Source organism: Cuculus canorus, chromosome 2, assembly GCF_017976375.1.
Source record: "Cuculus canorus isolate bCucCan1 chromosome 2, bCucCan1.pri, whole genome shotgun sequence".
Taxonomy (NCBI): domain Eukaryota; kingdom Metazoa; phylum Chordata; class Aves; order Cuculiformes; family Cuculidae; genus Cuculus; species Cuculus canorus.
The window spans coordinates 63,641,594-63,654,288 of NC_071402.1; the positions used below are offsets into that span (position 1 = coordinate 63,641,594).

At 45.3% G+C, this 12,695-nt stretch overlaps 1 protein-coding gene across 5 annotated transcripts in view; it reads left to right on the forward strand.

The window, feature by feature from the left end:
* The first annotated feature begins 486 nt into the window (after window positions 1-486).
* The window catches only part of CARMIL1 (capping protein regulator and myosin 1 linker 1), a 194,127-nt gene continuing 181,918 nt past the window's right edge, over window positions 487-12,695 (forward strand). For 2 of the 5 annotated variants that reach the window (XM_054057344.1, XM_054057346.1), the window contains exons 1-2: window positions 487-1,075; window positions 5,511-5,608. In XM_054057344.1, coding sequence (XP_053913319.1) covers window positions 1,036-1,075; window positions 5,511-5,608 — 138 coding nt within the window. In that variant the 5' untranslated portion in view covers window positions 487-1,035. Of the gene's footprint in view, window positions 1,076-5,510; window positions 5,609-12,695 lie in introns of those variants that run through there. The other 3 variants (XM_054057347.1, XM_054057345.1, XM_054057348.1) reach the window with 3 other exon arrangements.

Sequence of the window (12,695 nt, forward strand, 5' to 3'; positions counted from 1 at the left end):
CCTGCCCATGGCAGGGGGGTTGGAACTGGATAATCTTTAAGGTCCCTTCCAACACAAACCATTCCATGATTCTATATATATTTATATATACCACCTGAAAAGGTAGGGCCAGATGATCCTGGCGATCCCTCTCTAAGTGGTATCCTATGATTCTTAAAGATCACCCAGTTCCACCCGCCCTTGCTACGGGCAGGGATACCTTCCGCTGGATCAGGTTGCTCAAAGCCTCCTCCGACCCGTCCCTGAGCACCTCCAGGGATGGGGCATCCACGACTGCTCCGGTTAACCTATTCCAGGTGGCGAAGACTCGTCTTGGCGACGACCACCTTCGACACCACACACTCACTCCGGATGCCCGCAGGGAGGAGTTCCCGCGGTGCCGAGCCCGATGCTGCGGGAAGGCAAGAGCGGGGTGCGGGGGGCGCTGGGCGCCGCGGGGCGGGCTGAGCCAGCAGGTGGCCCCCGCAGCCCTCCGGACCCGCCGCAGCGCCGGGGGCCGCTCGGGCGGAGGAGGAGGCGGCGGAGGAGGAGGGGCCAGTCCCGCAGCGCTGGGTTCCCTATCCCGACGCCCTCCTCTCCTCTCCCCGCGGGGGTGATGCTCCCGTCCCCCGGCGGCAGCTCGGTGGGCGCGGGCGGGCGGCTCCCGGCGGCTCTCGCGAGGTGAGCAGCCAGCCCTCCGGGGCGGGGGCACCTCCTCCATCTCCTCCTCCTCGTCCTCCTCCTCCCGCCCGAGCCTCTGCCGCCGGTGCCGGGCGGGGGGAGCCGGAGCGGGGGCTGCTGCGAGCCTGCCAGCCGCTCCCCCGCTGGAAATGCCCGTCCTCGCCGCGCCGGCAGCCGGGGGCGGCTCGTAGCCCCGCGGCGTGGGAGAAACCCCTTTTCTCCGTCCACGCTCGGCAGGCAGAGCGCGCACACGCATCTTCCCACAGCCAGGCGCAGGGCTGGCCTTTCTCCTCCTCCTCTTCCTCCTCCTGCCCAGCCCCGGCGGAGGGTCGGAGCGCCGCGAAAGCATCCCGGGCACCCCCGGGCAGCGCCGCCATGGCCGAGGAGAGCTCCGACGTCCCCAAAGAGTTAATCGGTAAGGCATGGGAAGGGGGGGTGGCGACGTGTGTCCTAAGGGAAGGCGTTGCGGCGAGGTGGGGGGGGGGATGCAAGTTTGGAGGCGCGACCCCGGGATGCAGCGTTGCGGGGTGGGGGGGAGCAGAGGATTGCGGGGGAGCCGCAGCGATGGGGGAGGGCGGTGTTGCTGCTGTGAGCTCGACTAGAAGAGCCGAGAGGGCTGGGGGGGGTCCCCTCGGGGGCTGGGGAACACCCCGAGGAGCCGGTGGGGGGCGGCGAGGCAGCGCTTGTCCCCGCTGCTGCGTGCGGGGGGGGAGCTGCGGGCAGGGGCTGGACCGGTCCCCGGGTCCTCCCGGCCCTGTGACAGGCGGCCCTTGGCCCGGTGTGCCCGTCCGGGGGGTCTTGGGGGGGGTCTGCGGGGTCTGCGTGTGTTCCCCCGCACCGCGACCCCCGCACCGCCCTCTCTGCGCATCAGCCTGAGCGCACGGGCTTGAGCACCGGGCGCCGCATCTCGTCTTGCTTCGGGGCTTTGACTTGCTTGAGGTGTTTTGCTATGCACGTAGGAGAGAACCAGGGCATCTGTAATTAAAGTTTTATGGCCACCCACATGGAAACCCCTGTGCTGCGTGGTGATGGACAGGTTCCCGAAAATGCTCTCAGTGCTGTTTGGGGAGCTTTCGATAAATGGATCGTTCACACGGCGCGTTGGTAGCTGTGGTGTTCAAGAGTTCTCACATCCTTCTACATGTTTGGCATTCTTTTTTCATAGAATCATAGAATAGTTTGGGTTGGAAGGGATCTTAAAGCCCATCCAGTTCCAACCCTCTTGCCATGGGCAGGGACACCTCCCACCGGACCAGGCTGCCCAAGGTCCCGTCCAACCTGGCCTTGAATACCCCCAGGGATGGGGCATCCACAGCTCCCCTGGGCAACCTGTGCCAGTGTCTCACCACTCTCACAGTGAAGAAATTCTTCCTTATGTCTAGTCTAAATCTGTCCCTCTCCAATTTATACCCATGCCCCTTGTCCTATCACTAAAAGCCTTTGTAAACAAGCGTTTTTTCCCCCTTTTCTTTTCGCATCCTCCTTAGTTCTAACGACACCTTCATTCCATGGAGGAGGGAGGTGTTTTTGTCAGATTCTTGTCTTTCCCTGCAGTATGCTGTGTGCTTAACCAGGGGAAGAGATGGAGTCACCATCCCTGGAGATGTTTAAAAATGTGTAGATATGGTGCTTAGGGACATGGTTTAATGATGGACATGGCAATGTTAGCTTTATGGTTGGACTCGATGATCTTAAAAGTCTTTTCCAACCTAAATTATTTTGTGATTCAGGGGTAACAGGTCTGCTGCTCTGGGCCTGGTCCCAAGCCACCTTCCAAAAGCTAAACCTCCTTTGGTTTTAGTTGCACTTTTGCCTGTTGAAGAGAGATCCAAAGATTTCACCAACAATAGAATAATTTGAAGTGTTATCTTAATGGCAGCTGGGAACATAAATTTATCAAGCAATGAGATACATGTTGAATTGAATGCAGTCCTTCAGACCATACCTGGTTCATTTACCTTGTGACATTTCTTTCAATTTGATCAATAGTCAGTGCTATTGGTGGGAACTGGTTTTAACATTTATAAAATATTGGTAAAATTCTGCATGTGAAATTGCTGATGTTGCAGAATATTTTTCTTTATAGACAAAATAGCTCTGTTTTGCAAAAGCTTTTAATGTGCAAGCCGTGGGGTTGCTAACTTAATGTCCATAGCTTGCTGCTAAGAAGTGATGAGCTGGGAAGCGCTCTAGGACTAGCCATGGTCAAAACCCTGAACTTTTTCCTTTTTAAAATCGTCAGGTGTGTTTTAAGTGCTAAATATGTAGAACTAACTGTGGATCTCCACTGTACTCCGATATTTCATAAGTGAGGTGCTGTACATATCAGAGGAAAGGGCAAAGCCAAGCATCTTCATGCATCCCATCATCTTGTGTCTTTGGATAGTTTTAAGAATTACTCCCCAGTCCTGGTGTCCTGCACCCACCCAGCTTGCTTTGTCAAGGGCTCTTCTGAGGCATGTGGATCTGTTCATGTGGGTTGGTTTGATTTCTACCAGTATTTTAGAGCCCGTATGTTAAAATTTAACCTTTTATATAGACTTTTTGTAGCGACCGTATGTTTTGAGACCCAGGATGAAAGGATATGCCTTAACGCTTAGTGATGGGAATGTGGAGATTAAGCTGGGTGTAGGAGTGTTTGAGCTGCATTTTTTTTTTGTTCTGTTACTCACTTCCTATGTGACCTTTGTCAGGTCTCATAAGTCACAGACTTCAAAACCCCCTCTCCTACTGTTGGTTTACCTGAATCCACTCTTCTGAGGTGCAGGTGTCTGAAGTCTCCAGCACTAGAAACTGATGAGCACTGTAAAATATGAGGCTTAACGTTACGCTTCTGTCTTGCGAGTCTAAGAAACTACTTTGCAAGGCCACTCACCGCCCAGTGTGTTAGGAAGTGTCATCAGTCACACAGGGAATACCTATGAAATCTGTATCTTAACTCTTCGAAGAAGTGTTGCTAGCTCTTTCAGGCAGGTAAAGCCTTGGAAGGAGGTGACATCCCGATGCTTTGCAGAGTCTCCAGTGCTGGGCCCTTTCTCTCCCTATCACTTGTTGAAGTGTGAGTGCTGGAGGTGAGGTGTTGCAGTCGCTACCACTGCTGCTGTGTGGGACAGGGAAGGGAAGCAGGTCTCCCCCACACCAGCACCTCAGGAGGGAAGCTCATTTCTAGAAAGAGGCACTTGGAACTGTTTGTGGGAGAGGAGAAACCAAAAGGCAAAGGCTGGGGTGCAAGTAAAGTAGCAGAGACAGCAGCAATAACTTTCATTCTGCAAGGAGGCGAAACTTGATCAAAAAGACTGTGTGGTCAGCTTGCTTTTGGTTTCCCAAGCAGGAATGGAAAGGCCAGACTCGGGCATTGCCCGTGGGAGGAGAAGCCTTGGGAAAACCGTTTGCATTGGGAGGACGGGGCTGGACTTTCCCCCGAGCTTTGCTTACCTGGGCTGCTCCAGGAGCTTGCAGCCTGGCTTCTGACCAAGCAGTTGCTTGGGAAGGCGGCCACGTTGGCTGGCTGCCATGGGGCTGCCGGGGCTTGGGGCAGGCTTCTCGCTGGGCAAGCCGCTGCTACCGAGGAACTTTTGTTTCCTTATAGGAAAATTAAAATTCCTGGGGAAAACATGCCGATTCTGCAGAAGGAGCTCTTTCTAGTGGAGAGTTGCTCCTCTGTCCAGGCGCGTTTCTGACTTGCACACCCTCCTGCCCTGCAGGCAGAACGCTGTGGCCTGCGCTAAACCTCTGGGCTTAATAAATGGTGTGTTGTTTGCGCTAATGCATGCTGGCTACTGGATGAAAATGGTGCAGAAAAGTGCTGTACAGAATGCCATAATTACAAGCCTTAGGAAGAGCCATTATCTTCAATTTTAGCCTTTAAACTTTAGCGTGCATGAGGGCAAAGTGTGTATGGGGAAGGTGGAGATTTGCCTTTTACAGATGCCAGTTGTAGTGCTGGAAATAGATTAATGTGTTTAAAAGATTTCTTTCCCCTTCCTTGTCTGTGGAGGCTGGGGAGTGAAATTTACAGAAGGTTCCAAATTGGCTCTTCTAGATGAACTCCTCTGTTTATCTCCCAGTCACATCAGTGTCAGTAGTTGTATAAACCTTCTGACTGGGTTCTCTGTGTAGGCTTTTCTTTCAGGCCAGGCTGCAAACCTTTAGAGGAGAGGCAGGTTCATTTGGTACTTGGCTACGTATGCATGTGTATGCATATGAGTATTAGAGCATTATGGCAATTAATATAACTTTGATGTTGACTGGCACTGTGAGGTGGCTATGTTGTTATTGAGACTTGGACCCTGACCGTTGTAGCCTTCCATAACATCCAGCTGTCAGGTGTTAGTGTCTCAAGTCTGCTCGATTTGCTTTGCAACCTAAATGCACAGAGTACAAAATGTATGAACAGTGGCTTTTCCATTACCTGACCCATTTAGCCTCCCTGATATTAACCACGGGCTGAATTTTTTGCAGTGCAAGAAGCTAATTGGCTTTAGCAAGCTTTCAGGTACAAATGATAGAGGTGGGGAATTTGTTGTAGTTTCGCACGGTAGAGCTAAGCAGTGCTGGGACTTGTCTTGGGAATGTTTTTGATGTGTGAGTAAAGAAGTATCAAATTATGTTTGGAAACGTGGTGTATGGAATCAATAACCCTATCACAGTGTACAATTAATGACACGCTTAGAAAAGTTGTACTTGTGTTAGGTTATGTTTAGGACTGGTGCTTGTGCATGAGACTTCCATGAGTGCAAATGATTGAACAACGTCGCTCTGAGTCTCGCTGAAAACTTGACAGTGGTGTCTATTTCCTTCCCATGTGGACACTGAGGGTACTTAATTTAAGGTATTTTCTTTTATTTCAGAAAGCGTCAGAGATGTTATTGGGAGGAAAATCAAAATTTCGGTCAAGAAGAGAGTAAAGCTGGAAACCAAGGGAGATAAAGTGGATAACAAAATACTGGTAAGTATGATAGAATGACTCTGGTAATATAAGTGAAGGAAAAGTCAGTATCTTCTTAGAAGGCATTAGTTCTTCTCTGGAAGGATTCTTTGAACTTTGTATGCCATAAGAAACTTGTATCGCTTATTTTCCCACTTGCTTGCTAGCCTGCACAGCAAGTTGATATGCAGGCATGTACGTGTACTCACATGTTTATTCACTGAGTTATTCTTCAGAGTTTAGGATATTATGTTGTGGACTCCTGCTAAAGGAAGCTATCACTAGAACCTGTTTTAAAATAGTTTGCTGCCTTTCCTGGTTGGGTTTCCCTTTTACATATGTAGGAATTTTGAGTGGACAAGAAATGCAAAATGAAGCAGGTAGAATTACTAAACATTTTGAGAATCTTCTGAAGTTGTTATGCAGTGAAGAGGATGAGTAAAACTTGTCATTTTTGAGCTCAAATGACTGTTTGAACTTTCTAGTATGCTCTGTTAAGTCACACATTGCATTCTAAAAGAAATGCTGAATATGTGGGATCTTCCATTGTAATTCCTAAAACTGTAGTGGAGGAAAGTGACAAATTAATCTCACTCAAGTATGCTTTCCTGTTTTCTCAAGAATTGTTTTGCTGGCCTCTCTTGATAAGAAGCAAGCTATGGTAATGGGCTGGTGTGCTTGCATACTTCAGTAGGCAAAAAGAGATGGAACTTTTTCTTCGTTCTTTTGATACTTCTTTGCTGGGAAAATTAGTCACAAACACAAATAACTACAGTGCTGCTATAATGTTTTGCAAGATATTTGAGATATGGTCTTTGTGTCAGTAAAAATGCTATTGCATATTTGAAAGTTTCCTTGCCAAAACTGTTGTTACAGCTATCGGATACTCTGTTTTGTCTTTAAAAATTGCAACTGGTTCCTGAATTACTTTAGTCAAGTGTCTATTGCTTTTTTCCTGGGCAGTAAGAGAGTTGATAATGGTGTATTTTTCAGCAAAAGGCAGCTATTTAAGGAATTTGAAATATTTTCTGCATAATATCTGCCCATGTGACATGTAGCTCCTGGGTTTACAGTTTCTGTTTTTGTTCTAGAAATAGGTTGAGTATGTGAATGTTGATTTGATTGTTTATTTAAAAGCCATGTTTATAGGGAAGGCTGACAGTTTCACTGAAGCAGTAACACTTGATTGACTTTTTGACTTGCACAGAATCATTACTGTTACCAATACTGAAATACATTGTGGAAATACTGAAATACTGTTGTGATCTGATGGGACCAAAAGAATATCAAGCTTTGAATTGTTAGTGAAGTCTGAGGGATCTACTACTCGGCAGTAAAATGTCTAAATATGATGACTTGGATGTTTTTTCTATCTTTAATCTCCTAAGCTCTCACGTGGGGGACCTTAACCTTTTAAGACTGAAAAGGTACAGAAAGGGAGGGAGGCTCTTTAAGGTGTTCACAAGTTAGTGAACACTTCTTGTGTGCATGCATGTTGTCTTCAGTGCACAAGACTTAAGAAAGCTTAAGTCTTTCAAGGGAGTGAATTGCTGACAGGGATGTTGTCAGGTAGAACTATTTGTTCTTTGATGCGAATGTGTAGATGATTTATATTGGGGGAAAAAAAAAGAGAATGATATCATGGTTAGAGAAACTGAGTATTGACTGCTGGTGTTGGATTTTGTGTTTGATTCTGCCACTGAAGAAAACTGCCCTGTGTGAAGCTGTACAATTCACTAATGACAATTTTTACAGTGTTTCTCTAATTACATACATATATTCTTACTTTACGTGGTTTTTGGTTTTTTTCTTTGCAGAAGTGCAGAGTGTTTTCTGCCGTGGTAGAGGCCAATGAAATCTGTGGTTCCTTATGAGTATGCAAAATTCTCTGAAATGAAGTGTACTTTGGAAAAAAAAAAAAGACATCAGTGACACCTTAAGCTAGTGCCTCAAATTATTAGAGAACGTTTGGCCTTACTGTGTCCACACAGTCTCACTTTACCTGTGAAGTAGAGGACTTAGACCCTCTTCTTCTCAAAAGAATGATGCTGAAAATAAATAACCGTGCTTCAGAAATATGCAGGTGCTTAATGCTAAACACTACAGGAAAGCTGCCAACAAAATTAAGAATTTTTGTACTCCAGGCTGGGACTTAACAGACCAGGACAGGTTCAATACTGAATTGTTATACTTTGTTTGGGCATATCAAACTGAATGAAGTGTTCAGTAAAAGCAATGCAGTAATTAAAAACTGTATCCTTAAGTGCATGCACCAGAGGGCTCAAATGTGATTCCATGGGCAACCTTCATGCAAGAGCTCCTTGACTCCTGAGAGCATAGTTTTGAAACGTTAATCTTCTGAACGTGGTCTCTTGAGTGCATATGCGGCAATAAATTATTTTGAGATTTTTGGTTTAAATTTTATTAGTAGTTGCGTGTTTACAAGCAGATTAGGTAACATGCATTAGGTCGAGCCCTTAATAAGTAGAAAATGCCTGTTGCTCTCAGTCTAGCTAACCCCAGAGCCATGGTGGAATATGCTCAAGGTGTTAGAGGAGGATAATTGCCGAGATTGGCACTGAGCCTTGGCACCCAAACCTCTGCTAATTAAATGATCTCTCATGCCTCCTTCCTAGGAATATCCAGCAAATTCAGTACCACTTTGAGAAAGAGAGATTGTCTGAAAATAACTGCATTTTGCAGATGACTATAGAAACACTTGACCTCTGGCCCTGTTCACAGCGTATTCAGGGTGCAGGGTACTAGAATATGGATATAAGCATCCACTTAAGTGACTCTGCTCTAGGAAATTCCTCTGATAATTCCAATTGAAATTGGAGTCTAGAACTAAAATAAAAACAGTGCAAAATCTTTGTGTTGCTTGAAATAAAGTCCCTGTGTTGAAGTGGTGAAATTTGTGGGTAAAGTCCATGCTTCCTGTACAGTGCTGTAGGATCTCCACTCTGGGTGCCAGAGTTTGGAAATTATGGCTGGGTTTTGATGTGAGACTGGTATTTTTTTCAGTCTGCACAATGAGCTTGCTGCCTCAGTAATCTCAATTTGCAGTAGCTTAGTTCTTCAGTTGGTCATAACGCAAATGAGTAAACATGATGAGGTGCTCAACTGCTCCTGGTCTGCTGGTGCCAGGTCTCACGTGTACAGGCAGCAAACTGGTGTCCAGCTCTGAAAAGCCAATAACTAACTTGAGCTGGCAGAAGATCAGTCCTTTAGCAATTAGAGCCAACCCCCATCGCTTCTTCTAGTACAGCAAAGCTGCCATTAGGGAGGGGGAGGAAACACCTAGGCATAGATGAAACATTGAATGACAACAGGCTGCCAAGGAGGAGCTGAGGTGAGGAGGACAAGTGTTGTGGGGCTCCCTAACAGGGTGGAGGCCCACTGTGTGCCAGTGAGGTGAGCAGAGCAGGACTGGGGTGGTAACTAGGGGTAGCCGTGCTCTGGTGATCACTGCCAGGCTGTGGTGAGATCCAAGGTCAAGCAAGGGAGTTGGGTTGGTGGGATAGGCTCAGCTGGGAAAATAAAGTCATATAATCATAGGATCATTTAGGTTGGAAGGAACCTTAAAGATCATCTAGTTCCACCCTCCTTGCCACGGGCAGGGACATTCCACTAGATAAGGCTGCCCAAGACCCCACCAACCTGGCCTTGAATACCTCCAGGGATGGGGCAGCCACAGCTTCCCTGGACAACTTGCGCCAGTGTCTCACCACTCATGGTGAAGAACTCTAGCAGCCCTGAGGCAAGCTGCCCTAGCTGGCTCCGTGTGTCTCTGACTGAGAGCACTGCTGGAGTAGACCCACGTTTCTCACAATGGTAGTCTCACTGGTTTAAAATAAATAACGACACTGTTTTGTAATTGGGTTGATGGTTGCTTTGGTTTTGTGGGATCGTTTTGTTTAAACCTAATTTCTTACGAGGACAAGGCTTCAGGCATCATGCTGAGGAAGCTGCTGTGTTCCTCCTCACACTGACAACTTCTGACCTTCTCTCTACTTTCAGCTTAAGCTGATGGGTATGTAGAGGTTTCGGTTGTAATGATAACAGTGTCAGGTTTCTGTGTGTCTGTGTTGCGGAAGGAGTTGGGAAGAGAAGAGAAACTCTACACCTACTCGCTCCTCTCAGAGTCCCACCTTTTTGCACCAAAAGGGGTCAGGCAGAATGTTGTATCCATCAGAGAGATTTCAGTGTCTTGTCTTGTTGTTTGTTTTTTTTTTTGTTTGGGTTTCTTTTTCCAACCTAGAGGCCTCAGTGATTATCAGATTATCACCTACAGACAAACCCTACCATAAAACTGGACTTCTTAATTTCAGTTTGTGGTGCTGCTTTTTTCCTCCAAAACCAGACAAAAGTAGCTGTGTTGTGGTTTTCTGACTATTTCCCATTGCAGTTTCTTCCACTCAGATTTGTTGTAATTGGTAGCAATCACTGAGAAGTTGAAGGTGTAAGGTAAAGTCAATCTGTTAAATACGTCTGACCAGCTCATTATGAAATACTGATGTTTTCAGGAGTGCTTCATGACGGAGCAGAACTCAAGATTCCTCTTACTCTTTGTTTCTTTACTATTAATAGAATACTTACAGTCTAGTTGCCTTTGAGATTAGTTTTCCTTTCCAAAATAATGTTATTTTAGACATTAAAGGTAAGTACATAGTGGCATTGCTTACTTGCTGCAAATGACTGTGCTCTCTTTATAGCTAGTCTTGGATTTTTTGCTTTGTTGATGGCTTTTTTTTTTTGTAATTAATGTTTTCCTAACCTTAAGGCCCTAGAGTAGTGTGATGTGATGTAGTGGCCGTGTGCACTCTATTAAGGAATTTCTGCAAACACTGTTCCTCCAGGTCATTGGCTTTGTCTTTGTTAAAATATCACAGTGCTACTTCTGGAACTGGGACAGTTGCTTTGGCAGGTGGCTCTCCTTAGCATGTGCTGTATGCGTAATGTGGATTCACTGTGAGTAATTTGTATGTCATCGTCACTTCCTTCGCGACTTATGTTTCCATGGGCTTTTAAAACAGTGTTTGGTTGACTCCTGTCAAATAGGTTTATATTTGTTCTGTGCGCATAGTCTTATATTTCATGTTCTGCTTCTAAAGACTTACTTATAAAGGCTCAAATTCAATTAAAGTAGTAATTGTGACTATCTTGTGCACTGTTTGTGTGGCTTATGAATAGCTGCTTGAACAACCTGACCTTGAACAACTGAGACTGTTGAGAAAAGTGTGTGAGCGCCGCGGTGCCTGTTCAGCTATAAGGATGGCAGTCTCTGGGTAGAGGCAGTACTATTTTGCACTGCCAAAACTATTTTGGGATTGAAAGCTTTGGCACTTGTTTTCCATTGCTCATCTTTTGTCACGATCCATTTATGATGCTCTATTCAAATAGAGATGAGTTTCTCTGTCTATCTAGGTGCAAATGTCTTGCCTTTAAAAATACGCGCTTGCATTAAATCACTAAGAGCATGAAGCTTACAGGGTTGTCCAAAGTTAGTTTTACATAAAATGTCTGCAATCTCACACGTTATATCATGACAGCTGGTGTGTGATAGTGATGTTAAATATGGACATTTCTTTTAAAAGTAATGGTGTTTCCTCTTCTTTGCCCAGAACACCGAGTGTTATGACATATATCTTAAGCATGTGTTTATAAAGATGAAAGGCAGTAGGTGTCGGTACATCCCTCATGTCAGGAAATCTAAATGAAGTGAGGTAGAATAATAATAAATACTTGTATGTGAAAATGTATTTTCATACATTTACAAGGTGCCTTTTAGAAAACAGTTGAACTGTTGCAAGTAAGATTGCTACAGAAAACGGAAATAGTAAGAGTACTGCTGGAAAGAGAATTTATTAATCCAGTCATGCAGCTGTATATCATCCCAAACCAGGAACTGTTTAAAAAAAAAAATGCTCATTTATGTGCAGTTTTTACTGAAATCTTTGTTTATGTCATATCATAATCTATAATGTTACTTTTTAACCAGTGGGAGGATTTAGAGATTTACCATTCTGATGCTGTGATGTTGCATGCAAATGTTAAAATCCTATTTGTTGAAGTATTTCCACTTCTAGTAGGGGAAACTGGCCATCGGGGCATTAACCAAGCTGAGAGGAATGCTTCCTTTTTATTTGTGTTGGTAGGGTTGGGAATTGCTTTTCTTTCCTCAATTTCCTCTTACAATTTTCCTCTTTCAGTTTTCCTCTTCCCTTTCCTTAGTTCTACTCTGTCCTGAACCCAAAGCATCCATTACAGACAGAACCCTGTTTTGTGTTTAAATTGGTGTTGACACACTTCTTAGCATAATAATAATTTGAATAAACTGAGCCTCTTTTCCCTCAGGTTTGTTTGTATTAAGGGAAAGATCTAATCTACTCGCTTTATTAAATTGGCCTTTGACCAAACTGAAACAGTCCTTTTTCTCTGGCTACCCAAGCAAAATGTGGATTTTCAACAGGTCTGGCACTTTTATGTCTGAGTGCAGCTCTCCCCATTGTTGTATGTTTTCTTTGACACTTAGTTGAAACAGAAGATTTCTTGCATGTTGAGACTACAGTGTATTTGCTTGCTTTGGAAGGATAGTACTACCGCTACATGGAAAGAGCAGCTTGCTTGCTCTCCCTTTCTTTAGCTCTGGGCAACTGGTACATTTAGGGGAAGGTAAGAAAACTTACCTTTCAGTGCCCTGAAAGTACCTGCCTTTGTTCTGTCTCATGTACTTTGCATGTTCGTGCCCACCTGCGCGCATATGTGTTATCTGTGTTCTCGAAGGGCGAAATGTAAACATTATCTCACTCTTAGTGGCTTCTAGTTTTCTGTTCACAGCTCTAACATCTATCAGTGAAAACGGACTGGTGGGAGGCAGGAATCCAGTATGGCTCCAAATAGTTCGTGGAATCTTTCCTTCTGTCAGGTTTTCATAACCCATTTAAAAAACATATATTTATTAAAAACTATCACACACTATTTTTTTTGCTGAATGTATAATGTGCCCAAGTAGTTTGCTGATGTACTTTTGTTTCTAGAGGGTCTGACTCCCTGCCACCACTATTAGTGAAATGAAGCCTTCCAAAAAAGGATTTGCTATGAAATC